The sequence below is a fragment of the Mirounga angustirostris genome, unplaced genomic scaffold, assembly GCF_029215605.1.
Source record: "Mirounga angustirostris isolate CCGP_5_RB_7025 unplaced genomic scaffold, mMirAng1.0.hap1 SCAF_5, whole genome shotgun sequence".
Lineage (NCBI taxonomy): Eukaryota > Metazoa > Chordata > Mammalia > Carnivora > Phocidae > Mirounga > Mirounga angustirostris.
In genome coordinates, this window is record NW_026991713.1 from 9261847 (window position 1) to 9289369 (window position 27523).

The 27523-nt window shown below is 53.0% G+C and overlaps 1 protein-coding gene across 3 annotated transcripts in view; it reads right to left on the bottom strand.

Annotated features, from left to right (window-relative positions):
* Positions 1–9799: 9799 nt before the first annotated feature.
* Positions 9800–27523, bottom strand: part of SYNGR1 (synaptogyrin 1) — a 29124-nt gene continuing 11400 nt past the window's right edge. Inside the window, exons 2-5 of one of the 3 annotated variants that reach the window (XM_045872497.3) lie at positions 21269–21506; positions 19824–19969; positions 10961–15773; positions 9800–10510 (exon numbers count right to left, since the gene is read on the bottom strand). In XM_045872497.3, the coding sequence (XP_045728453.1) occupies positions 15552–15773; positions 19824–19969; positions 21269–21506 (606 nt within the window). In that variant the 3' untranslated portion in view covers positions 9800–10510; positions 10961–15551. Of the gene's footprint in view, positions 10511–10960; positions 15774–18051; positions 18355–19823; positions 19970–21268; positions 21507–27523 lie in introns of those variants that run through there. The other 2 variants (XM_064590584.1, XM_045872498.3) reach the window with 2 other exon arrangements.

Genomic DNA, 27523 nt, shown 5'->3' on the forward strand with positions numbered 1-27523 from the left:
TCTGTATGATACTGGAATGGTGGATGTACCACATTGTGCCTTGGTCAAAACCCATACAGAGTGCAACGTAAAGAGCGAAGCCTGATGTTAACTGATGTGGGGAAAAAAGGCAAAAGAAAAATTAAATTTCCTGACTCCCTACAGCCCACTGACAAGCCCTTCAAACAGGCAGAGTGACCTTCCTCTAGGAACTCAGCTGCCCCAACGTTAATACTTTGCTAAGGGCAAAAGGCAATCTTAGCCCGACCCCCAGGATCCTGTAAGCCTACTTTAACATATAAAAATTCCTTTGGAAACTTCCTTTATCTCTAAACCCCCCAAGATACATGTTGGCAATCGTTTTGCAAGCCTATGGCCCACCGATATACATCTGAAGGGTCTCATGACTAAGGTTTTATTAGACGGTAATAAATGACTTTCCCTAATAATAGCTAGCTCCCTCAGGGTCCTGGAAACCTTGCTTCCAAATTCCTTGGAGACTTAGGCTATCCCTAGCCTCCTCCCAACTTGAAAGCAAATAATCGGCTACTCCTCAGGACCCCGGTGCAGCTCTTTCTGCCCACGGGTCCTATTCCTGTGGGCAGAATAAAACCACCTTTTTGCACCAAAGACGTCTCAAGAATTCTCTCTGGCCCATAGGCTCCAAACCCCAACATCTTTCCTACATCATTATGGCGGCCTTTAGTCAACAATAACGGGTCGTTATTGCTTCATCAATGGTAAACTATTAAGGCAGGGTGTTAATAATAAGGTAAACTCTGGGGGCCTGGAGACAGGAAGTATATGCGAACCCTAGTTCTTGCTCCATTTTTATGTAAACCTAAACCTGCTCTAAAAAATAAAGCCTATTATGAAGTGCCAAAAAAACGGCTATAATTATAGATATGCTGCTTCTTAATGCAATTAATAGCAAGACTGCCTAACCTTGAACTGGCAATGAGCCTTCAAGAGCTCCACGGCTCTGTGACTCTATGGTCAAAGCCCCAGGTAATGCGGATTCGGCCGCAGGTGGCTGCCCGCGTTCGGAAGTGCTCGATCTCATCCATCAGTCTCTGAAAATACAGGTGCAATGTTTTTGCTCCCTGCCAGCCTCCCGGATTCCTGTTGTACAGTCAGCTTCCTTTGACCTGAGGGTAAAGTCGTAGACGCGGTTTCGTTGGGTCAGAGTCTGTACACTGGTAAGCTTTGGCTGGCGGTTGGAGAGGCAATTTCCAGTCGCCCAGCATGAAAAGGGCCTATTCTCCTGCCTCCTACCTGCAGCCAGGGCTCCTCAAATTCTTCATCCCCTGGGGCCACTCTGCTCTTTAACACTCCAGTGGAAATGGCCTTGAGCGGCTGTTCTAGAGACTGAGCTTTCACAGGTTTGACTGCCCAGCGACTTCCAAGCAACACTTCCTCTCCCTGCTCTGACCTGGCTTGTCACCTCAGCCACCTCCCTTCCTCTGGATCACTGCCCTACTCCCCAGAAATGGGTCACCTCCTGCCATCTGGGTCCCTCTCCAGGCTTCAGCTCCCAGAATGGCTTCCCTGGGCTCTGCACCCTCCCAGAATTCCTTAAAACACAGCGGCCACCAGCCTGAGGACCCTTTCCAGTAGGTTTGGGAACAGAAGGCCGATTTAAACTAGAGGTCACTGCCGCCAAAGTCTGCAGTCCCCGAGTCTCCCCTGGGGCCACCCTGGTGTATCTCTTTTCTTCTCCCTCAGTGCAGGGACTCCACAAGCGTGGAAGCCCTTGGCTGAGTCTCTACTGCCCGGAGCATAGACCTCCACAGCCTCCCACTCCAGGGGGAGGAGACATCCTGCTTCAGCTTCTGCTCCCGAATCTTCCATGGTGGGGATACTCATTTTCTTCGGGGGCAACCCCCACCCTCGTCATGGCGCCTGGTCAGGCCAGACTATCACAGCATATGACTGCATATCCCCAGGTCAGGCTGGCCGCACCGCCTGCAGACCGACAGCCCAGACCAGTGGTTCAGGAAAGGTCTGGCCTGCCTTGCTCAGCCATCCTCCTGTTTGCAGGTGGTGGGACTGTGCGCGCGCGCACACACACGATTTTCCCAGCATAGAGTGGAAAATCCAGATTTAAAAAAAAAAAAAAGTCCTTTAACTAACAGACCCAGTTTACGTAACTCAACAGAATCCTTAATGTCTTAGTCTAAAGAAGCTGACTCGGGGGTTCCCCAAGAGCGGCAGCCGCCACAGCTGCCTGACCAAGAGGGTCCATGGAGGTGATCTTTCCGGAACAATCTAGAACAAAGGGAAGGTCTTCTCTGCAAACAAATTCTCTCTCTCCTGCCCTAGAACGCAAAATCTGTTTATATCTTTTTTTTAAAGTTTACTTAAGTCATCTCTACACCCAACATGGGGCTCGAACTCACGACCCTGAGATCAAGAGTGCCATGCTCGGCCGACTGAGTCAGCCAGGCCCCCTGTTTATAACCTTTATTTATTTTTAAAGATGTATGGATTTATTTGGCGGGGAGGGGCAGAGGGAAAGAACCCCAAGCCGACTCCCTGCCGAGGACAGATCCTTCCCCGCAGGGCTTGATCCCGTGACCCTGAGATGGATCACAACCTGAGCCAAAATGAAGAGCTGGACATTTAACCAACTGAGCCACCCAGGCGCCCCTATAACCTTGAAAATGGCAGGTTCTAGTGATGTAGTTGTTTTTAATATTGTTGTGTTGGTGAGGTTGGTGGGGTTGGGTGCTGAAGGCCAAGAAGGAACTCTTGAGATGTCTTTCGTGCAAAAAGGTGGTTTTATGAAAGCACGGGGACAGGACCGGGGGGCAGAAAGAGCTGTAGTCTGCGGCCTGCTGCTCCTTGTTGCCCCGGGATTGTGAGCTGCGCCTGGTTATACGCCTTGGGGCTGGGGGAAGTAAAGATAAGGGAAGTTCCAAGAGGACTTTCATATGCTAAAGAAGACGCAGGCTTCTGGAGGAATGTTATAATCTGCCTATCTCAAGTATCTGTCAATGGGCTGCAGGTTGTAAAGACATTTAATTTTATCTACGTTTCCTTCTGCCTTTGTTTCTCACATCACTAGATCCGCAGTTTTAAGATGCATTCTCCCCTGGCGCCCCATGACAGAATAACCTTATTAAAACGAGTATTTGATAATTTGGTAGATTACGAATGGTACCTCAATTCGATTTAATTTGTGTTTCTATGATTACTCAGCAAATGGAACTTTTCTGGATACGTGTATTGGCACACTTTATTTCTTATTATGTGAATTGTCTGTTTAGATCATGAACCTATTTCTTTTAACATGTTGGAAATAGTTTTCCCAGTTTTCTATTTTCATTTTAACTCTATTTTTTGACATACTAAACATTTACATTTTGACTAATGAAATCTCTCAGTATTTTCCTTTATGGTCTCTGTCTTCCGTGTTATGCTGAGAAAGACCTACCTGACCCCAAACTGAAGTAAATATTCACTTAACTATGGTCATGTTTATTCCATTTGGGGTTCCATGCAGTGGAAGGGATCCAATCTGGTTGTTTCCATACACATGGCCAATTTCCTATGAAAGCCTTTCATTGATTAATCTCCTTTCCCCCACTGCTTTGGAATGCTGCCTTTATTAGTTTTGTAAACCTTATGCACCAGTTTCTTTGTTTTTGAAATCCCTACCATCCAGAGATGTGACAATGATTAAATGAAGTAACATTTTCAAAGCCTTTAGCATGGGAACACAGAATCCTCTCCAAGCACGCTGGTTCTCTGCCCTTCTTCTCCAGACCATTACTCCCTCCTCATGCCATATGCTTCTGCTGTTTGACCTTGGGATTCTGGGAATGGTTCCAACCACACAGAAGGTGCTTACTCAGGCCTCACTGTTTGGCCCCCAAACTTCTTTTTGGCCTGTTATCCCCTCAGCCAAGGTGACCTTGCTCAGGAGGGCTGGTCGTGAGCCGCCAAGGGAAGATGGTAGTTACCCAGTGCGTAGGACATGGTGGAGGTGGGGTGGGTGGAATCAGGGGAGACTTCACAGGAGAGGTGACTTTGGAGCTGGGCCCAGGAGGGGAGAGGACCTGGGCAGGCAGAGAAGGGAGAAAGGGCATCCTAGGCCAAAGGAATAGCGTGATCAAAGCAAGAGTGAGAGGGAGCAATGGCAGAAGTCAAGAGTGGCAGGAGGCTGGGACAAGTCAAGCAGGGGGGTCTGTGCACGGGAAAGGGTAGGGATTTGTTTAAGTGGGAGAGTCCCGTGACCACACTTGTATTTTAGGAAGATTAGCCCAGGCCAGATGGCAGGCAGGGAGTCCAGCACTAGGGGGCTGCTGAGATAACGCAGATGAGATGGGGTGGTGGCCAGGACTAGGGTGGTAGCCTCGAGGATGAAAGGAAATGGGCAGTTTTCAAAAACATCTAATTAGATAAAAAGAGAAAGACTGGCAGTGGGTTGGAGGTGGAAGAGAGGGGTGTTAAGGAGGACCCCCAGGTTCCAGGCATGGACAGCTGTGTTGATGGTGGAGGATTCACTGAGACAGGAGCACTAGAAAAGGAGCACATTTGGGCCTGGGTTGGGGAGGACAAGGGGATCAATTGAAAGGGGTGGGGGTGGAGAGGACACGGAAAAATTCAAAATCTGCAAAACTCAGTGTATTCTTGTATGCATTCCAGGCATCTGTTACGGAAGGGCAGAACCCAGCAGGTGGCAGAAGGGATGGTGGGAAGTGGATGGTTTGAAAAATATTTAGGAAGTTGAGTCAACAGGATCTGGCAGATGCTTTGATTTTTTAAGGGAGGGACAAAGCTCAGATATTACCTCCAGGGAGGGGAACCAGAGGCTGAAGGTGCCTGTCTCTGGGATGGTGAGCACAGGGAAAGGAGGAGGTTTGGTGGGAAGATTAATTCATTTAGGCAACAACTCTCAATTAAGCACCTACTATATGCCAGGCACCTTGTATTTAGGATAGAGCAATGACAAAATCTCTGCTCTCCTGAGACTTAAATTCAGTGAGAGCTAGACAATAAACAAACAAACATATGTCAAGTTGTAAAAAGTGTTATGGAGGAAAAGAAAGCGGGGGTGGGGTCTGCAATTTTTATTTTTGTTTTATTTTTAAGTAAGCTCTACACCCAACGTGGGGCTGGAATTCATGACACTGAGATCAAGACTCACACACTCTACCAACTGAGCCGGCCAGGCGCCCCTGGTCTGCAATTTTTTAAAGACATGACCAAGGATGGTCCCATTGACAAGGTGTCATGTAGGCAGAGACTCGGAGGGGGAAGAGCATTCCAGGCAGAGGAAACAGCACGTGCACGGGATGGAACGTGAGCACGGGAGGCAGGAACATGCTAGATATATCCTAGGAACAGTGGGGAGGCCAGTGTGGTGGAGCAAGGGGAGGAGTGACAGCTGATTGGATGGGAGGGGTAGCAGAGGCAGATCCTGTGGGGCCTTGTAGGCCATTGTAAAGACTCTGGCTTTTATGCTAAGAAAGCCAGGAAGGCTCTCTGGAGAGTTTTGAGCAGAAGAGGACCCTGAATGGCTTGTATTTTAGAGGCTTAGTGAATAAGTATTCCTTGGTCCTTAGATCCCAATTCCACCACTTTCTAGCTGGGTGACCTTGGACAAGTTATTTAATTTCTCTGCGCCTCAGTTTCATAATCTGTAAAATGGGGATAATACCAGTAATCACTTTGTATGGTTATTGCGAGGATTAAATAAAGTTAATATAAAGAAAGCACTCCGAACAGTGTCCGGCACATTCTAAGCACTTTAGACTGGGAGCAGCAATTATGATAATTATCATCAAGGCTGCTGGTTTGAGAACAGAATGGAGGGGGCCAGGGTGGAAGCAGGGACACCATCTGGGCAGCTTCTGCAGTGGTCCAGGGGCCCAGGAGAATGGTGAGGATGGCTTGGACCAGAATGGTTATGGTGGAAGTGGAGAGAAGTGGTCAGAATGAGGAAGAGCTGATAGCATCTGCCTGGGGATCAGACATGGAATATGAGAGAAAGGGGACCCACAATGGCTCCAAGGACTTTTGCCCTGAGCACATGGAAGCTGAAGTTGCCATTTACGGAGATGGGGAGCAACATCAGGAATCTGGCCTTGAGCATGATAAACGGGAGACGTCGACTGGATGTCTCAGTGTAAAGGCAGGCAGTTGGATATACAAGTGGCCCAAGCTGGGGGTGTATGCTTGGGAGTGATCAGTATACAGTGGATATTTCGAGCCGTGGGTTTGAAAGCCCAGATGGTTTTACCAAGGAAGTGAGTGTGGATGGAGAAGAGAGCCAAGGGTGAGCCTGGGAGTCTGCCATGTGCACAGCAGGGGCTTGGCCGATGCCACCACCCAGCTGATGTAATTTGTGAAAAGCCTGCAGTTTTGAAAAAGCTTGAGGAAAAGATTCTCGGTTTTGTCAGAGATCTCTCAAATGTTTGAAATAGCATTTCTAGGACACATGATGAGGACAGGCTTGGGAAGACACCAGAGATGGGTAAGCACAGAGGAGGCTGGATGGGTGACCAACGTTGAAGTCTTTGCTGATCCAGAAACGTTCTGAGCGGGGGCAATTTTTGTGTAAAACTGGCTTTAAGGATATGTGAATTACCAATATGACCATATACTGGTATAAAAATAATTTAACAAAAGGCAGTGGCTAAGAACATGGATTTTTTTAAGAATGATTTATTTATTTATTTGAGAGAGAGTGAGCAGGGGTGGAGGGAAGGCACAGGGAGAGGGAGCGAGAAAGAGAGAGAGAGAGAATCTCAAGCAGACCCTTCCCCCCCTAAGCATGGAGCCTGATGTAGGGCTCAATCCCACGACCCTGAGATCATGACCTGAGCCGAAATCAAGAGTCGGATGTTTAACTGACTGAGCCACCCGGGCGCCCCAAGAGCATGGATTTCAAAGGTGGATGAACTATGGTTCTTCAGGCTCTGCCCAGTGAGACCCTAGGCTGTGCCACTTCTCTGGCCCAGATCCTCATCTGTAGAATGGGCTCAGCTTGTCTCTAACACAGGCATTGAAAGAAGTGAAATAGATATGCTAACAAAGCGCTGAACATAGCTCTGGCCCTCAACACACACACACACACACACACACACACACACACTTTTTTCTTCTCTACTACCACTAGCACCAACACTTCTGACACCAAATGTGTGGGTTTTTTCTCACATTGACCCACTCTCTGACACCAGCTGGGTGTCCTGTAGTTCAGTTCAGTTCTGACATTCTCTACCTAGAGTTAGTGTCAGATCCCACAAGTTAAGGGCTCAGTCGCCAAACTGCCTTCACTTTAGATATTAATGGAAGGTCCCAGCCTCCTCTACTTCTGATCTGCTGGCTATAAAAATCAGGGGTTCCCAGGACTCCCTCCTGAATAAGTTAATAATTTGCTAGGATGGCTCACAGAACTCAGGAAAATGCTTTGCTTTCTATTACCTATTTCTTATAAAAGGATACAACTCAGGAACAGCCAGATGAAAGAGATGAATAGAGCAAAGTACCTGGGGGCGGGGGTGGGTGCAGAACTTCTCTGGGTGCATCACCCTCCCAGCACCTTGATGTGTTCACCAATCTAGAAGCTCTTGGAACCCCTTTGGTTAGGATCTTTCTGGAGGCTCCATCATGGAGGCATGCTTGATCCAATCACTGGCTATTGGTGATTGAACTCAATCTCCAGCCCCTCTCCTCTACCCAAAGGTCAGGGGGTGGGGCTGAAATTTCCAACCCTTCAATCCCAGGGCTGGTTTCTCTGGCAAACCCCCTTAGGGGTTTTCCAAAAGTTACCGCATTAATATGTGCGCAGGTGTGACTGTAACGGGCTTGTTATAAACAACAAAAGGTGAACCTCTTAACCCTATCATTCAGAAATTCCAAGGATTTTAGCAGCTCTGTGTCAGGAACTAGAACTGGGTGATCAAATTTATTATAATTATAGCCAATATGACAGGCGCACAATTAAGTGTTGCTATCTAATTGACAAGGAGACTAAAAAGAGAAAAAACCAATTCAGAATAGGATGAAGGAGGGGCACCTGAGTGGCTCAGTTGGTTAAGAGTCTACCTTTGGCTGAGGTCTTGATCCCAGGATTCTGGAATCGAGTCCCACGTCGGGCTCCCTGCTCAGTGGGGAGCCTGCTTCTCCCCCCCATCCCGTTCATGCGCTCTCTCTCTCAAATAAATAAATAAAATCTTAAAAAAACAAACAGAATAGAATGAAGGAGCAGTAGAGAGGGGGCTGAAATCGGTATTCTGGGCAAGGCTCAACTCATAGGCGGGTGACCTGTGCAGTTATAGAGGCCTCCCAGCTCAAAATGGACCCAGTTCTTCGCTTAATGCTCTGCTTTCACCATCTTGAAATTCGTAATAATTTTCTCCTTGAACCTGTGTTTCATAAAGGAAGTCCAATGGGACAGTGAAGTATGGTGTAAAGATACACCAGGTGGTGGGGAGCTGGCCCTGGCCAGCAAGTATGGCGGGTGGTGGGCAGTATGGGGGCTGAGCAGTTGGCTTGGCCACCCAGTGTGCACCCACATGGCTGGGCAGTCTGGGATCTGTGCCCGGATTGGCAGCAGCAGAATATGGCTACAGTCCACCAAAGCCAGGGTGAGAGAGGGGACCCCCCATGGAAGAGCCCATCCAGTAGATTTACACAAACGGGAACTCTGCAGCCTAAGGCTGGGACAGGAACTGTCAGCACTCGGGCAGTAAACTGTCGGTAAATTATTACATAACCAAAGCATACACATGGACATTGCAATAAAGCATATCAGGGAGTTGCCAATTCTTCAGAGTTTGGAATCCTTGGTTTTGAAAACCACCGCAACATTGCAAAGCAATTATTCAGAGGCTTAGGACTAGAACTCAAATTTAAAGGTCACATTTTATAGAAAATAATTCTATTTTCATGTGAAGTTTCATTATGAATGAGAAAGACAATTTTAAAATTAATTTTTCTTGTAATCAAGGATATGGCAATCAGGTGCATAAACAGTTTATTAAAATTATAGACAAATTATGAAGTCGCTTTCAGTTTGTTTTTTTTTCCCCCAGAAGAGAACATGAATGCAGGCCCCTACTATTAGAAATTACACAGTTGAGTTTCTCACATTTCCTAAGTGCAATGTAAGAGCCTCACTCTGCAAGAACTACTTTGGTGATCACTTAGTATCTCCCCTGCCAGGTAAGTATCACTCTTAGTTTTTGTACAACTTCACAAGGTACAGAAAATGTTAGAAGAAATATTAAAATGTCACTGTATAAACTTACATATAAAATTAAATTCAGGCATATGTGAAATTGATTTTTCAAAGACTTAAATATTTTGACAAATTGTTCCACAAGATTAATCAACTCTAAATGTACGGATTATAACAATTTTTTTTTGCAATTTTAAGTTTATGATGTCACTCGTGTAACCCCTATTTCATTTTATAAGTAATCAAATATTTCGAAAGGAAAAAATTTTTTATTTTAGTACCTTTAACTGCACTTTTTTTTTTTTTTTTTTACGGCTGTGTGTGTCTGTGTAAGTAGGCTCCACACCCACCATGGAGTCCAACTCGGGCTTGAACTAAAGACCCTGAGATCAAGATCTGAATTGAGATCAAGAGTTGGATGCTTAACCAACTGAGCCACCCCCGCACTCCTTTTTATTGGTTTTTGAATAACAGGCCCCCAAAATTATGTAGGGGCTCTGATTTTGAAAACTAGTATTTCTTTGAGAGGATTTTCATATTTCCCCAAATTATTCTGACTCTGTTAAAGCCCTTTCAGGCTTTTACTGATTTCTGTCAAGTCCAAGGAATGGCCATCATGTTATCACGTTTTGGTTTTTTTTTTTTTTAAGATTTTATTTATTTATTTGACAGAGAGAGACACGCGAGAGAGGGAACACAAGCAGGCGGAGTGGAAGAGGGAGAAGCAGGCTTCCCACAGAGCAGGGAGCCCGATGTGGGGCTCGATCCCAGGACCCTGGGATCATGACCTGAGCCGAAGGCAGATGCTTAACGACTGAGCTACCCAGGGGCCCCCTGTTATCACGTTTTAAAACCCACATCACAGCATGGAGGACTGGTTATCTTTGAATCAGAGATGACCACTGTGATGTCCTCCTCATCCCAAACTGGGAGCCATCTTTTCCAGCCAAGGATCATTCTTCTGAGTAGTCACCCCTCCCCAAACCCCACTCCCCCGGCAGATCCGAGTCCTTTGGATTCAGATTTTAAGTTTTGAAGTCCTTTGTTAGGTAAGGTATGTGAAAAGTATTTTGGTAACTCCAGAGTGGAGGAAATAGGTGAATAATAATGACAAAAACAGAAAATGCAAATGGAGGGCGGCGTGACTATTAAGTAATAATAATGATGATGTTATAAGTCTTGTTAACAGTGACTCCGCACACGCGCTCTGCCGTCTGGTTGGTTCACAATTCCATTAGTCTTCTTGATGCCTGGCAGGGAAGGGTTGTTACAGGTGAGGCAGCCTTCCTGGGGTAGTCAAGCTCTTGTGATTGCAAACAGCGGCAGCCCTCAGGCCTCCTGAAAGCAAGAGGAAGGAGGTTGAACCCAGGAGCACTGAAACTCGCGCTCTGCACTTCCTCTCGGAACTGTGCCTCTTCCGGGGTCTCCTCCAGCCTCCTCCCACTCCCGATTGACCAATCCTCCCGCCCCATCGTGGAGGGAAGCAGTCTGATTGGCTTAGTCATGGAGGGAGGGCGGTGCTTTTTAGTGCGGCCTTGGCACCTAGGCCCTGAGACTCATCAGCCTATGAAGGGGCATTCCGTGGATCAGGTGCTCACCTCTGTCCAGTCAGAGGCCCCGCGGTGGGACAAAGGCGGGACTTGTGGGCGGCCATGGTGTGGGCGTGGCCAGCACTGTGACTGACAGGCCGATACAGAGGCCGGAGCCCTGGATCAGCTGAGCTCCGGCTTTTGCGGGAGAGCGGTTCTTACACCCACCTCAGCCCTCCTTACTTAAGCCGTCACTTACCGATCTGCTCTTTCCTCAAATATTTCTAGATGTCCTCTATTCTCCCCTTGTCCATGGTGACCTTCCAGTCTGAACGCCGGGCAGCAACCTCTTGGCTGGCATCCGACCACAGGGCTGGTCTTTTTCAAACACACACTGGGATGGTCATCCGCCCGTCAGTGGGTTCCACATCGCTCAGCAGGAACCAGACCTCCTACGGAAGCCTGGAGGCCCTCCGCGGTGGGACCCCTGAGTACCCTGTGGCCTGTCCCTCCTCCTCCTCTCCCCCGTGTGTCCGCCTCGCCTGCCTTCCGCCGCTCCCAAGCTCTTGCCGGGCCAGGGACCTCCGCGTTTCAGTTCCTCTCTTCAGGTCACCCAGCAGCCCACCCCCTTGCCACTGAACACCTGCTCATCGGAGTGAGCTCCGGCCAAGGGTCACCTGCTCAGAGGGCCTGTATCTGAGCCCAGGTCTAAACGGCATCTTCTGACATTCTCTCAGCACACTTGTCACAACTTACATTTTTGTTTGCATGTTGGTTTCACATCCATGCCTCCTGCTGGAAGACTACGTCTGCGGGGACAAGGGCTGTCTACCCTGCTCAGTGTGGACTCCCAGGGCCCGGCTCAGTGTCTGGATAAATATTGTGCCAGCTCAGGGCCATTAACTTTAAATAGTGACCTGTAAGCATATGTGTAGATCTGGATGGAGGCTTGGGTGCCTCTGGAGATTGGGAAAGGAATCAGGATAGGGAACAATGACGTGCGTGTGTGTGTGTGTGTGTGCGCGTGTGTATGCCTGTGTGCCTGCAATCGCATATGTAAAGCTGGGGGGCACTGGTTTCAACTGTAATGATCTGACTTGTATTGAACAGTAAGAACAAATAAAGTACGTGCCAGGTCAGGGGAGAGAGGGAATGGGTGATCCCAAGCCACGCTCAGGAAGAACAAAAAGATTGTGACACGCCGCAGTCAGCTGGTGGGTTTGTCTTCACTTTATTACTATGTCACCAGAAGTCACCACCTTCACTTGGTTCACCACAAATGGACAGATGTCATAACGGAGGGTGCCACGGGGCCACTGGATTCACTCTTGAGACTTAACCAGGTGGTGGGGGAGTCCAGAGTGGGGGCCCAGGATGGGGACCGTCATTCACTGCACGCACGCACACACACACAGATATATTTGTGGAGCCTTATATTATACATCTTATATATAGAAAATATATATATTTATACTATACACAGGCAGTTACGCTGCGGGAGGGCCGGGACACCCAGACAAGGGCTGTGGGCACCAGGGGATGGGGAGTGTCACATCAAAGGGCAGCGCTGGGAGATGGCTGGACCAGCCCATCCTCCCACAAACTCTTGGGAGGGGTGCTCCCCCTTCCTCCTCCTTAGAGAATCAAAGGGGTCTTGGGCCAAGGTTGGGGGGCCCTCAAGGGGTAACAAGTGGGGGCTCTTGTTTACATGGGGGAAGCCTGGGACCCCCAAGAGTCTTTGAAGATCAAAAATCACAGGGGAGGTTGGAGTAGGGGAGCGGATGCCAGTCCCCGTGGAATTAGTCCCTCGACTGTCACACTCCCAGGTACCAGAAGCCAGACCCAGGCGGACGGCCCATGACTGTGCAGGATGAGGGTTAACTCAGAAGCAGGAGACCTAGGTCCTCAACCTCTGACTCTGTGCGTAACTTTGGACAAGTGACTGTCTTCCCGGCCGACTCTACCATCTCGAAGGGTCCTTGCAGCTCTAAACTTGGGTGGCACCCAGTTTTCCTGGGCCCACTCTTGTGCTTGGTGGAAGGAGGGAGCTCAAACTCAGCAGGGTCAGGCTGCAGGGGGCAGCCTTCTCCATAGAAAGGGTTGGAAGCAAGGGAGAGGCAGAGGGAGGGAGCAGGGAGGGAAAAGAGGACACCATTGGCCCGGGAGTACAGGCTCTAAGTTTGGGGCCTCCAGGGTGCCGTCCTCAGCCAGTGGGAAGAAGCAGGGAATCCCTACCAACCTCCCAGAGGGGGAGTCAGGAGCCCTGGGTCCCAGCCGAATCCTGCCCTCTCCCCGCCCGTTTCTCACCTCCACCATTGGCGGGCCCTGCCAACACCCCGCCTGTTGGTGGGATCATGTCTGGGCTGTACCCCAGGCCGAGTGAGCAATGCAAAGTGAAAAGATTCTGCGCCCCTCCCTCCTGGAGGGGTCCTGTAAACTTTCCTGGTCTGGGGTGGCAGGGAGCGTCTATAAGAAACACCCAGGGGATCGGTGAAGCTTAAGTGGTAGCCTGCCCTCCAGCTCGGTATCACAAGCAGCTGGTCGGTGCCCAGGGAGAAGGGACGGGCAGCACCCTGGGGTCTCCTGGTGTCCATCGGCAGGGGAGGTGTTTGGTGGGGAGTGGGAGCGGGGAGGACCTCTCTCAGCCTCCTGCATGGGCACAGAGCTTCACTTTGCCAGAAGCGCACCCACAATCACCCACACCCTTACCTGCTTTGCCAACCTGGTCTGGTACAGGCTGTGCTGCTTGGCCTGGTAGATGCCACAACCCCATCCCATCCCCACTTGAGCTACTGGGGGGGGGCGGGGGTACCAGAGACAGAGCCCCTTCCCCAGATGTGGAAAATTGAAGTCCACAAAGACCAGTTGTTGCTCAGCTGTCTGGGGTTCTCTCCGGTCTCTGCTGCCCCTTATGAGGACTTGAACAGGCTTAAGTTCAGATCCATGCTCCACTGCTAAGTCGTTTACACTCTCTGAGCCTCAGTTTCCCCTTCTGTTAAGTGGGGACAACAACGCTGCTTCTCAACCTAGGAAACTCCTCCTTCCCTCACCGCCGTGCTAACTGCTGCCCATCCTCCTGGCCCCTCCTAGGGGCGCCGCATCCCTTGGCAAGTCCGCCAGAGGTGGTGGACCCTGGGTACAGAGGTTGGCTTGGTGCTCATCTCTGGACGGCCAGCTTGCATGCCTTCTGGCACAGGATAGCTGCTGAGTCCAAGGGCAAGTGAGTATCACCTGCCTCTGAGGGTTCTCGTGGGGGCATGGGGTGCTGGTGGTGGGAACATCCAGCACGGTGCCAAGCCACGATCCCCTGGCCCTGCTCCCCAGGTCACTGGCCAGTGGACGCGGAGCCCCATGTCTCCCCACACCTCTCTCTCTCTCCTTTAAGACCTCCCCGTCCTTTAAGGTTCAGTGAAGAGTCCACCTGTGCAAGAGTCCCTCCCTGCCCCCAACCCTCCTTGTGCCTTTGGAGACACCTGCTACAGTCTCTGCTACGGCCCACCGCCTCCCCCAGCCCACCGCGCACCAGGGGCCCTCAGCGTTCACCTTGGGAGCAGTGTGTCCCATGGCAGCAGGTGGAAGGCTGGCCTTGCTGGCTCCAGAGCCCCTGCTCTCTCTCCTCTGACTCCCAGAGAGACTGTCCTCTCATCAGATCTTCTGGAAGGCCAGTGGAAGGACTCTCCATGCCCTTGGCTGTTCCAGCCCCTGAGACCCTGGCTTACCCTGGCTGAGGGAAAGATGACACAGTGTCCCAGATCAGTTCTGTTTCCTGGGAGGTCACAAGGGCAGGGCAGGGAATCGGGGCACCTGCTGGGTGGCTGGGGCCAAGAAACCCAGGCAGCAAGCCCAGCTCTGCCACTTATTCAGTGTGACCTTGGGCCGGTCGCTCCCCATTCTGGGCCTCCTCGTCCACCCAGCCCTGGGCAGGGACAATGGTCAGTCCTTTGGGAGGCCACAAAGAGGGTGTTGGAGCTCCCGGTGGGGCACGCACAGCATGGAGCAGTACATGGGGAAACAAGCGAGTGAGGCGAGCCCCTTAGCCCTCCCACCCTGACTGGAGGCTGGGGGAGGGGCCGGTGGGGATGTGGGGAGAGGGGCCTGGAGGCAGAACGGGCCCCTGGCTTGCAGCAGAATCAGGGTTATATCATGGGCTGATGTCCCCAAGGCCTCCCAGAGTGACAGAAGCACTGAGCGGTGGAGCCCCAGGCTCAGGGATGGGGAAGGCAGGGAGGACAGGGGACAGCAGGTGCTCTCCGGTCAGGTGGCTGGGGCTTGGCCCCAACTCTATCACTGGCTGCCTGAGTGACCCTGGGCAAGGGACCTTGACCTCTCCAGGCCTCAGTGTCCTCAACATAAAATGGAGACAGCCCCCATGCTCGTAGTAGGGCTGGGTGACAGCCCCTGATGTCCTGCAGGTGTTCCCACCCACCCTGGAGCCAAACCTTCCCAGCATCACCCAGGTCTATCTTTCACACCGATTTCCACCTCCGGGGCTCCTCTGTCCCTCATCTTCGCCCTTCCCGGGACCCCTGGTCTCTCACCACCAGTGTCAAGACATGCAGTAGGCACTCCATGAATGCTCAGTGACACCATGCATGAATGCAAACGCCCCCAGCCCCTGCTGGACAGACTTGCACACATGTGGAGATGCGCCCCCACCCAACACCCTACGGCCCCATCCCACCCTGAGCTGCCCTGGGCCTCAGGGGAACAACCCAGAGTCTCCTGAGGTGCTGGGCAGGGCAGCCTGGGAGGGAGCAGGGGTCTGGGAGTGGGCAGGAGGGCAAAGGGCGGGGGGGGGGGCAGCTGGGACTGGGGCAGGGGACAGGCGAGGGGCAGGTGGTCACTGCAGCTCAGTAGCCCTGAGACTGGTAGCCCTGGGGCTCGGTGTCAAAGGCGTTGGTCGGCTGCTGGTAGGTACCGCCCAGGCCGGCGGGGTCTGGCCCGGCGCTGGGCTCCACGTAGGGGGCATAAGGCATGCTGGAGTCCTGGCTGGGGTCCATGTAGTCCTGGGAGAAGAGAGCCGAATCGGCGCCAATCTGGTACCGCTGGAAGGCCAGCACGGCCTGGCCCGCCTGGGGACGGGCGCCGGCGGGGACAAGGACAGGCGGGAGGGGATGGTTAGAGGAGAAAGACAGACAAGAACAGTGGGTTAGTGGCAGTTAGTTCACAGGACACAGGCAGTAGGGGTTAAATATCCTCAAAGCCCCGAAGATGAAACCAAGCTTGCCCGAGGGGGAGTCTGTCCTGGCAGCCAGCCCTCAAGAGATCCAGAGCCACCCTGTCCATCCAGCCAGAAAGACCTTCAGAAGTCACCCGTCCCATGTCCCCCAACCCCAGAGTTCATGGGTCCCCAAGCATCCTCCACGGTGGAGCGTTAAAATGGCCCAAAGGCCACGACATCCTTCTCAAACTGTGGTCTCGGGGGTGTTAGGTGGAATGGGGAAAACGGGTTCTCGGTGGGATAGAGAACTGTTGGTATCTCCTGCAAGCCATCCCGTCTCCCTTGCAGCTAGGTGTAAGAATGTGACGGAGTTCTGGCCAGCACGTCACCCCAGGTCCTTTGCCCCGCCCTCTGACCCAACCCGTGGAATGCAGATGTGGTAGCTGGAGCTCTAATTGCCACACGGGACCGCGAGGTCCATAAGCCAAGTTGGAGGGATGGAAGAGGCCTGGGTCCCAAAAGGCCTCTGGAGCCGCTAGGTCAGTCCTGCACTAGGCTGCATTTAAACCACTGCGATTTACAGTTTCACTTGGGGCTGAACCTGATTCTAACTAAAACATTTGGTCAAACAAGTTTGGGACAAGAGTAAAATAAGTTTCAAGGCCACAGGACTTGTCAGAGCCGTGAAGGATGTATGCTGGGATCCCCAAGGGGAAAACTATGACAAGTGGCATGTGTCAACCTTATCTGACCAACAAAGCCCTTTCCCCATAGGACCTAGTTGGGAAAGACTTGTCTACAGCATACGTATGTAGGTGGGAAATTCTTTTTCAGTAAAAACTATCACACTGTTATTAAAGGCAATGACACTGACCACACCAAGTGAGGGAATAAATTTCAAAAAATAGTTTTTAGGTTTATATTGAAAGCCTCCTCCAAAGATCTTTCCAGCAGGTGGTCTGCCTGTGATGGAAAGATGCTAATGCTCAACATACCCGCTTTTGGGCTGGGAGGACTGAGGCTTAGTCAAGGGAGACCTCATGGCAGAGTCAGTGCCAGAAGCCAGATCTGAATAGAGGTCCTGCCTCTTCCCAGGCCAGGGCCCTCCCCATCTCTTTCCCTTTCATCAGCCCCCTGACAAGGCAATAAACCAACGAGGAACCCCAAAAGGCCATCTGATGACAGGCAGGGGGTGAAGTGTGCTTGGCGTTTTATTCTAGACAGTTCCAGAAGCCCAGTGACTAGGCACTGACTTTCGATTTGTGTCACTGGTAAAAGCTCTGAGGGGCAGCCCTTCCTGAATGGTGGCTGTCCAAAGCAGTGCAGGAGCCTGAAAAAGGGGGACCAGGTGGACGAGGGTTGAGCTGAGGAAATCAGGCCTCCCTTGGTCAGCCAGTTCGTGTGGGGGTGGGAGTGCGGGGGTGGGGGGAGGGGGAGACGGGCCCTGCTGGTGAGCCTGGCCCTGCTTCTTCAGAGCGGGTGCTGTCTGCGGCCATCTACACTTGTATGCCTCTCGTGTTAGGAAGCTTACTCTCTTTGTGCTTTGCTCTGGGGGCCTGTTTGCTTTAATTCCCCCTCGGCTCCTACAGAGGGTGGAGGGATAGGTGGTTCCTTCCTGGGGAAGCTGGAGGCTGTATAGAACTGGAGGCCAGAGTCTTTTGGAAGAACAAGGATTCACCCCCTGAGAACTGCCCCCAAAGTAGGGATTATGGAGGTGTCTCTGACTCCTGGGAGAGAATGAATGAATGAATGCATGAAAGAACAAAAGAACCTACATTTATTGAGCATCTCTATGCCAAGCCCTGCGCCGGCCTCTGCTTCATCCGCACAACAGCCCTGCGAGGTTGGTCCACTGGGTAGTGGACGGAGGCTCAGAGAGGTGCAGGGGTTTGCCCAGGGTCATACAGCATATAAGAGCAGACGCACGCGAGGCGTCCTCTGACGTGCTCGGCCTGCCCTGCCCAGCAGCCAGCCTCCACGGGGACTGTAAGGTCAGCCTTCATGCTGCAGCGAGGGACAGGCTCTCCCAGCGTCCACAGCATCCTGGCAGCCCGTGTATGAGCCACCTCCCCCCATCTTAGAGCCCCTGGCAGTCTGGTTAGGGGAAACTGCAATTTGTTTGTCTTCCCCTCCCCAGCCTGTGGGCTCCTGGGGCCAGGCCCCCCGTCTGATTCATCACTAGGCACAAAACAGCTCAATAAATGTTTACTGAATGAATGGACAAACGAAACATAAAGGAGGCAACAAGTGATTCAGTGGCGGGTCTGAACTGGCCTCGCAGCCGGCCTTCCCCTGCCCCACGGGCCCTGGTATCCTGGCCACTCCCAGCAGCAGGACGCCCCACAAGCTTGCCACTGGCCATGACACGGGGCGCCCCTGCCTCTGGAAGCCGGGCAGGCCTACGGCTGTGCCGAGGTGGGAAACAGTGTGCTGTATTCCTCCTGGAAGGTAAGGTCCTTGAATCTCCGCACGGCCAGGGCTGCGGTCAGGCTCTGCCAGGAGAGAGCAGGGGTGAGGCCAGTGGGGAAGAGCTGGGAAAGGCAGAAGTGCCTGCAGTGGGCCAGCGGGCTCCTGTCAGTCAGGCTCTTGGCCCTGCCCCTGGAAGTCCTGCCGTCCAATCACCCACTCCTCTTCCATGAGCCCCACCCCCATCTCGGGGCTCCCTGTTCCAAACACCTCCCTGCAGGGCTGGGTGGGCTGGGACGTCCCCACACACGGGGCACCTTCTCTGGTCCGAGATGTCCTGGGGTCACCTGATTCTTCCGGCCCAGCCTTGAGGACCTGGAGGGCTGGTGTGACCACAGCTGTTCTCCTCCAAACTCTGGCTCCTAATATTGCATGGGGCCGGGGCGGGGGGGTATCCCAAGAGGAAATGGATATTCAGGGGCCCTCATAAGGAGCAGGAAGTCACTCCAGGACAAGCCCAGGAGGGCAGAGGGGAAGGGAGGGCTGGCTGCAGTACACTTTGCAGGAGGGGCTGGGGCTGCCCGTATCCAGCCCCGGGGGCTCCCTGCAGAACTGGGCCCAGGACTGCCGGGAAGCCTGGAGGGGAAGGGGCTGCACGCAGGGGAGGGAGAACTTTGGGATGGGGGCCTGGAGCCCATGTGACCCCAGACATCTGCAGGAGGAAGATGAGGGGAGAAGAAATACATCAAGGCAACCTGGAACCAGTGGGAAAGAGCGCCCAGCCTAGGTCTAGAGCTTGCCAAGGGGTGCCATCTGGCCAGTCAGGCCCAGAGACATGCTTTCTTTGACCCACATGGGATTTTTTTTTAACTTGAATAAATTGCTAACACATAAAGATCAGATTTCACACAGAAATTCAGATTTCTGGCTTCTCTGGAAAACGGGAAGACCTGGCCTGTGTGGATCCCCATTCCTGCTCTGGAACAGGGGCTGAGGGTGCCCTTTTGGGGGGGCATGAACCTGCCACCGGCCCACTCATAATTTCTCATGTGCTGCCTGCCCCGTGGGCATCTGAGTTTGTGACACCCTCCCACCCCAAATCCAATTGCCTGATTTTACAGACGGGAAGACAGAGGCCCGGAAAATTAGAGGCAGCCCCAAGATGTGGCCCAGGTCTCCTGACACCTAGGCCTGGGCTCCTTCCCAGCCTCGGGACTGCAAAGCCTTATCTTCCCGCCTAGGCCTCTGCTAGTGTTTATAAAAGCTTATGGTAAACGCCCACGACCCAAATACCAGACTGGTTGGGAGGGGCGTTCATGATCACTGGTGGGTGCTCTGGGCCAAAGCAAGGGTCTCCCGTCACTACGGGACTGTCCTCACCGGCACTGGCAACAGCCTCCTTCCTCAGGAAGCAGCCCTGTGTGAGCGTCCAGGAGAGACGCAGGGGGCCACTTGGGCCCCAGGAAGCAAGAGTCCCTGGCGAAGCTGCAAGGCCCCGCAGCCTGGGAGCCTGGCCGGGGTGGGAGAGTGCACGCCGGGCCGGTGGTATACTCACCCACGTGAAGATGGAGAAGAAGGAGAAGGTGATGGCGGCCCGGGCCGCATCTGTCCCTTCATTCATCGGGTTGTCCTTGGGCTTGGACACCTGCCACTGGTTGGCCAGGAAGCAGAAGCCCACGAACCAGAGGAAGGCCCAGAAGGCTGGGGTGTCCACCGGGACCAGGCAGAAGGGGCCACACGAGAGAGAGGGCGAGAGGGGAGGAACAGGGAGAGGTTCAGGAGCATGTTTCCCATGCTCCCCGACCCCCAAAGGGAGGGGCAGGGTGGGGGCGGGGGAAGGTGAGGCCAGAGCAGGGAGGTCGGTCAGACGCGGAGAGACCACAGAGAGGAGCCGGCGGCCGTGCAGACAGCAAGGCCAGGAGCAGAGCCGGGGGGAGCCAGGGGCGGTGAGGGGAGCGAAGCAGGGAGAGACAGAGAAAAGTCAGTCAGCCTGGGCGGGCATTTCTGTCATCTCAGCCGCACACAGATTTCCCAGCTGAATCCCTGCCTGGGGACCGCTGACCACCCTGCAGCAGTCTGGGAGGGGCACTGATCTGACCCCCTAGCCCACTGCAGCCTCCCTGAGAACTGGGCAGAGAGAGGAGGAGGCTGGGCAAGGGGGGCAGCTTGGCTGGGCGGGTCTGAGCACCAGCTTCTCATGTGCCTGCAGCCTCACAAAGCCCGAGGTTAGGGAGGAGCCTCTTGAGCAGAGGCCTGGGGAGTTTAGCAGTGAGAGCCTCGTGGCAATGAGAGCTTCTGTGGGTGCCCAGAGTCTACCAAGAGAGAACCAGAGCTGCTCCAGTAAAGCGTGTGTGTGCCAAAGGGCTGTGGTATCTAGAGACCAACGTTTCCCACAGGTACTGCTGCGGAACCCTGGGGCTCCGGGGAATACAGTTTGAGAACTACTAATTTCATTCTATCTTTCAAGTCTAAGGGACTGGCTTCACTGCTTACAAGTCAGCCGGGCTCATCCTGAGAGTCCCAGGCCCGGTAATGGGGGGAGGTCCCAGCCAGAGACCTGAGACCACAGCCAAAGCCTCACTGCCCCTCAACCAAAGCACCCAGTGATCAGACTCTCAGAACTCGTGCGGACAGAGGTTGGGTTACCTCCGCCAAAGGCTGTTTCTGGAAGACAGGGGCAGCAGGTCGCATCAGGCCCCGACCCTCCCCGGGCCTGGACTGTGTGCCATGCCATCAGTCTTGCCTTACTTCTCACGAGGCTCCACCAAGGGAGGTGGCACAGAAGCCCTGTCCCCTCCCCGCGGTGGAGCTCAGGGCTCTTCTAGGGTCTCAGGCCCAGCCCTGGTCCCACCACTCCCCGTTGCCAGCCAGGTGACCCCCGGTCTGTCCCCTCACCCGCCTCATAGCTGTGCGTGAGGAGTGACGGGCCCATGGCTGGGGCAGCCCTCTGCAGTCTCTGTTGTGCTGGGGGGGGGGTGCCCACGGGGATGGGGGACTCACCTGAGACCCCAATGTCGGACAGGACGGCTTTCTTGCGGTCCTTCACGCTGCTGATCTGGGGGAAGTACACGTCCAGGGCCAGGTAGAGCAGGCACGTGAGGAAGGCGAGCACGCCCACGGCCACACCATAGCTGCAGGCGTTGGGGTTGCGGTTGTAGATGCAGAACTTCTCGCCCCCCGAGTTGCTGTTGAGGTAGCCCTCGTTCACGATGGAGCCGAACACCACGATGGAGAACACCTGTCAGGGCGGGGGAGGCGCAGAGCTGGGCATGAGACCCAGGCCGGCCCTGGCCCAGCACCAGGCCTGGAGAAGGGGCGGCTACTCCCCTCAGCCTGCTGTCTGCCCCCACCCCAGCCAGCCCCCCTCACCCCAATCAGCCTCAAGGCTGCTGTTAAGCAGGCACGGCAGAGGGGAGGCCCAGAGAGGGAGGGCACCTTGCTTAGGGTCACACAGCGCAGCAGGGGATGATCACTTCCTTCCTTAGCCTCAGGCTCTAATGACCCTCTGACCACGAATTTGGTACTACCATGCCACCAGCCAGGTCCTGAGAGGTCCTCCTGGGCCCTGACCCCAAGATTCCTCCAGAACTGCAGGCTTGGCCTCCCAGAACGAGGGGTCTCATGCCCTTCCGGGAGGTAGACCTGCCAAGGCTGGGTCCTCTGGATGCTGGCGCGTGCCCAGCCCCATCTCCAGTCATGACCTGAGCCGAAGGCAGATGCTTAACCGACTGAGCCACCCAAGCGCCCCTAAACCTCTGACTCTTGGTTTTAGCTCGGGTCATGATCTCGGGGTCCTGGGATCAAGCCCTGTGGCCAGCTCTGCGCTCAGCAGGGAGTCTGCATGGGGTTCTTTCCCTCTGCCCCTCCCATCGCTCGTTCTCTCTCTCTCACAAATAAATATATTAATTTTTTTTAAATTTTTTTTTAAAGATTTTATTTATTTATTTGAGAGAAAGAATGAGATAGAGAGAGCATGAGAGGGGGGAGTGTCAGAGGGAGAAGCAGACTCCCTGCCGAGCAGGGAGCCCGATGCGGGACTCGATCCCGGGACTCCAGGATCATGACCTGAGCCGAAGGCAGTCGCTTAACCAACTGAGCCACCCAGGCGCCCCAATAAATATATTAATTAAAAAAAAAAAGTAACAGCAGTCACAATCCTGCCAGTTACAGGGCAACCTGCACTCCCCCAAGTACGGTGCACATACCTCATTTAACCCAGTAATCCTCTGTGACAGGTCTATTGCAGCTGGGTAGGCAACCGCCTGAGATGGCCCCCCACCCACCTCCTGGTATTCACAGCCTTGTACAACTTCTTCCCCTTGAATGCCGGCTGGGCCTTCTGATTCACTTCTAACCAACAGAATATCACAAAAAGTGATAAAAAACATCTCTGCGAGGAGATTACAGACACTTTGGCTTCCACCTTGTTTACCCTCTCTTGCCACTCCCTACTTGCTCGCTCTAATGGAAGAAGCTGCCATGTTTTGAGCCACCCTGTGGAGAGGCCCACATGGCATGGAAGTGAGGGAGGCCTCCAGCCAACAGTCAACAGGGAGTGGAGCCCCTCAGCCTGTAAGGAGTCGAGTTGGCCAGCACCATGTAGGTGAGCTTGAAAATGGGTCCACCCTCAGCCTTCAGGTAAGGCCCTGGCTGACACCACACTGTAACCCGTGAGAGATCCTGAGGCAGAGGCAGCTGGCTAAGCAGATTCCTGACATTAGAAACTAGGAAATGACAAATGTTTGTTATTTTAAGCCACTTTATTTGGGGATATTTTGTTATACAGCAATAGCTAACTAATACATCAGTTATCATCAGCATTTTGCAGATGAGACAGTTAAGGTACGAGTACTGATTAATGTTACCAGAGTCATAAAACTGTTAAGTTTTTAGAGTCCAGGGGCTGGACATGCTTTGGGGCACCTGGGTGGGTCAGTCAGTTAAGTCTCTGACTTCGGCTCAGGTCATGATCTCAAGGTCCTGGAATCAAGTCCTGCATCGGGCTCCCTGCTCATGGGGAGTCTGCTTGTCTCCTTCCCTCTACCCCTCCCCCTGCTTGGATGCTCTCTTTCTCTCTCAAATAAATAAAATCTTAAAAAAAAAAAAAAATTCTTGCTTTTTCCTCCTGCCTCTCACCTTCCCTGAAACTGTGTGAGGGTGAAGAGGCCCAGACTCAACAGGCAGAGCCTCAGGTGTGGCCTTCAGTGAGCTTGAGGCAGGGGCCAGAGGGCATTTTTATTGCCTGTTTTCCACTTCTTTGTGGTTTCCAATTTTTCTAAAATAAGAAACTATAATTTCAGGTACATTTTCATCCTCAGCTAATATGCAGGATGGGCAGTAACTCCATGGCAGGTGTGGGAAAACACATGAAAAGCATTATTATTTTTTTTAATCTCATCTTCCTAAGATGTCTATACTTTTTTTTTAAAAAAGATTTTACTTATTTTTTGAGAGAGAGTGAGTGAGACACAGCACACATGAGCAGGGGCAGGGGAGAGGGAGAAGCAGCCCCCCCACCAAGCAGGGAGCCTGATGCAGGGCTCGATCCCAGGATCCTGGCATCATGATCTGAGCCAAAGGCAGATGGATAACGACTGAGCCACCCAGGCGCCCCTAAGATGTCCATACTTTACATGGATTCTGTAATGTACTGGATCTGTGTAGTAGTAATGTATATCAAACAAATAAATCTACATTTAATGGGAGGACTGATTGAAAAGTTTTTCCTAAAGAATGGCACGACCAAAAGTGTGGAGACCACTGGTTCACAGCACTGTGTGTTAAGAAAAATTCTAACCCAAATGTCCGTCGATAGATGAATGGAGAAACAGGTTGGGGCATCTCCACATAATGGAATAGTTTTCAGTCATTAAAACAAACAAACAACATCTAAAACTAATGATGTAATGCATGGGGATTAACATAAGAATAAAAAATTTAAAAAACAACAACAACAAACAAACAAACAACAAAACAGTTCTGATACGTGCTACAACTGGATGAACCTTAAAACAAGCGGAAAAAGAGGTGAAGGAAGACGCTTAACCGACTGTAACACAGAAAGTCAATGTTACATGATTTCATTTCTGTCCTGTATCCTTAACAGGCAAAACAGACAAGAAGCAGACCAGAGGTGACCAGGGCTGCAGGAGGGGGGATGGGGAGCGATTACTTAATGAGCACGGGGGGGGGGGGGGCGGTTTATGGGGTGATGAAAAGTTTTGAAACTAGACAGAGGCAATCGTTGCACATAAATGTCACTGAACTGTGTGCTTTAAAATGGTTTATTGCGCGCTATGTGGGTTTTTCTGGAATAAGAAAAGAAAGAAAGAGAAAGAAAGAAAGGGAAAGAAGGAAAAAGGAAAGGAAGGAAGAAAGGAAGGAAGGAAAGAAATAAAGAAAGAAAAAGAAAAGAAGGGGCGCCTGAGTGGTTCAGTCGGTTAAGCATCAGCTCAGGTCATGATCCCAGGGTCCTGGGATCGAGCCCCGCATCGGACTCCCTGCTCAGCGGGGGGGCCTGCTTCTCCCCCTCCGTCTCTCTCCCTGCTCATGCTCTCTCTCTGTATCTGTATCTCTGTGTCTCAAATGAATAAATAAAATCTTTAAAAAAAAAAAAGAAAAAGAAAAGAAAAGAAAGAGAAAGAAAGGGAAAGAAGGAAAAAGGAAAGGGAAAGAAGGAAAAAGGAAAGGAAGTAAGAAAGGAAGAAAGGAAGGAAGGAGAGAAATAAAGAAAGAAAAAGAAAAGAAAGAAAAGAAAAGAAAAAAGAAAAGAAAGAGTGGGTCTGTGTCCTGGTTCAATCACAAGCACACAGTTGGGCCGTGGTGGCCCATGAGCCACACATTTGCCAATCCAGACTTGAGAATGTACACATAGCCACGGTCTAGCCCCTCGCGGGCATGCTGGCTCTCGGGGTGGCCGTGTCACACGTTCTGCGTCCTCATGATCACCCCGCGAAGCGCAGAGGGCAATTCGCACTGCTCCCAATTAGCGGCGTAGGAAAACTGAGCCTCAGAAACAGCAGGTGGCACTGTTGTCAGCAGGACAGGCTGAACCTGAACCCACGTGTAGGCTCTTTCCCACCTGACCCACCTGACCAAGTTGACTCTCAGCCTCAGGAAGTGGGCCCTGAAGCAGACAGACACCTGAGGGGCCCATAGTGTGAGAGCCAAGTCTGTGCTCAGGGGCACAGGAGGGGAGAGGCAGCAAGTCCGGATTTCACAGCAATTGTCTAAGGGACTCCTAGGCTACTGACACATTCTGGACAAGCCAGGCAGACGCTGGACACCGGGAGGCGAAGGCGGGCTCTGATGGCCAGTTGCCAGAGCCGTGCACAGCACAACTCCGGGACTGCCATTCACGCACCCCTTGGACCTGTGCGCTAAGAGTAGTCCAAGGTTCCTACCAGGAACCTGCCAGGTCAGGAATCTGAGGCCCAGCTCTGGATGTCACCCGCGGTCCCCAATCCAGCAGAATGGAAAAGCCTCTTGATTAGAGGGCTCTCCAGACACTGAGGAGTCACACAGGGTTGCTGGAGTCAAATCCCAGGCCTGCTGCTTATGCTGTGTGGCCTCAGGCAAATGACAACCTCTCTGAGCCTCAGATTGGTCCTCTGCAAAAATTAACCTTCCCTTCAGGCCTAGTGGGCGAATTACATGCAAGCACCCTGAGCAGAGCAGTGCACTGTAGGGGTTTAGCAAGGATTAACTACCTTCTCCAGAGGCCCCAGGGAAGAAGGAAGAGCACCAGCAAGGCCCTCTTGGGCAGCACTTCCTGACTGACAGGCTCCACCAGGGGTGGGGACAGGGGTGGACCCCCCCAGCCAAAAGCAGGCCAAGAGGAGGTGGGAGGAGAAATAGGCAGGCGGAAGTCGGGGCTTTGGGGACAAGCAGAGGAGGAACCATTAAGACAGGGCCCTCTTGGGGGGAGAGAAGCAGGGAGTCCCTGGAGAGGCCGGGAGGCAGGTGCTGGAGACACCGAGTCCCCAAGAGAGTAAGGAACAAGGTCACAACATCCTCTGAGGACCCACAGGGCCCAAGGGCAGGCAGAGAGAGGAGGCTCTGTGCCCGCTCGGGTTCTCCTCTCCAGCCCACAGCTCCGGCACACAGGGCGCTCAAAGTCACCCTGGGCAAGGGACTTGCCTTCTCAGCGCCTCAGTGCCCTCATCTGTAAAGCAATGGCGCCTCGCGAGGAAGGGATGAAGTCAGGCCCGTGAGGACCGGCAGGTGTCCTGGAGGCAGCGTCCCCAAACACCAGACTGACGCTGAACAAGTGGACGGGATAACGAAGCATCGAAGCGTTGCAGGTGGGGGCAGCGGCGGGAGGGACGCAGCAGTGGTCAGCGAAGGAGCCGAAGCAGCGATCGTGGAGCGCAGACAAGAAGCAGCCAGCCCGGCCAAGATGAGGGGAAGCGTGTTTCAGGCAGAACAGAAAGGGCAGAGGCCGAAGGTGGGAGGCGGTGACCAACGAGTGGGGCTGGAGAGGTGCATGGGCCGGGGAGGAAGGGAGGCAGGGAGAGTGTTGGGGGGGGGGGGAGGGAGAGTGTTGGGGGGGGCAGGGCCAGATGGACGACAGTGGGACACGGTGAGAAGTCACAGGGGTGACCAGACCTGTGGATCCCCATCCCCACCCTGCAGCACGAAAAGCCCTAAAGCCATTCCCCACCGCCTTCCAGACACGATCCAAGCTTCCAGGGCCGGTGGTCAAGGCCCCTGGGCCTCACCTCCCTCCACGGCTCACCAATCAGTGCTTTCCCACCTTCCCACGCCCCGCCCCCCCACACCATTTCCTCTCTGAACCTGGTTGCTACCTGCGCCAGGTTATGTTCTGTGGGGGTGGAGCCAGCTCCCACCCAGGCCAGACCCCCAGAGCCACCAGGGGCAGGGTGAGTTCGGAGCCACTTCAGGCCTAAGAGCAGGTGGGTGACTTGATGTGACTTAGGTCTGAAAAGAGCCCCCCCTGGGCGGATGGAGAGAAGAGCGTAGGGCCAGGGTGAAGGCTGGGGGTGGGGGTGTGTGCATGTCCCCATCGGGGACACAGGTGTGCATGCCACGTCCCCTGCAGGCTTCAGAGCTGGGCCAGGACAGGGAGCCTCACCTAGACCGGGCCTGAGAGTCTACACACAGAGAAGCGTTGCCAAGGTCCCCTGTGGTCCCCAAACTCCCTCAAGGACCCTGCAAGCCCCGGGTTAACTTCTCCATTTAGCTGTTGTCCCTCCACCCTAGTGGGAGCCCCCCAGGAGCCGGGATGGGCCTCAG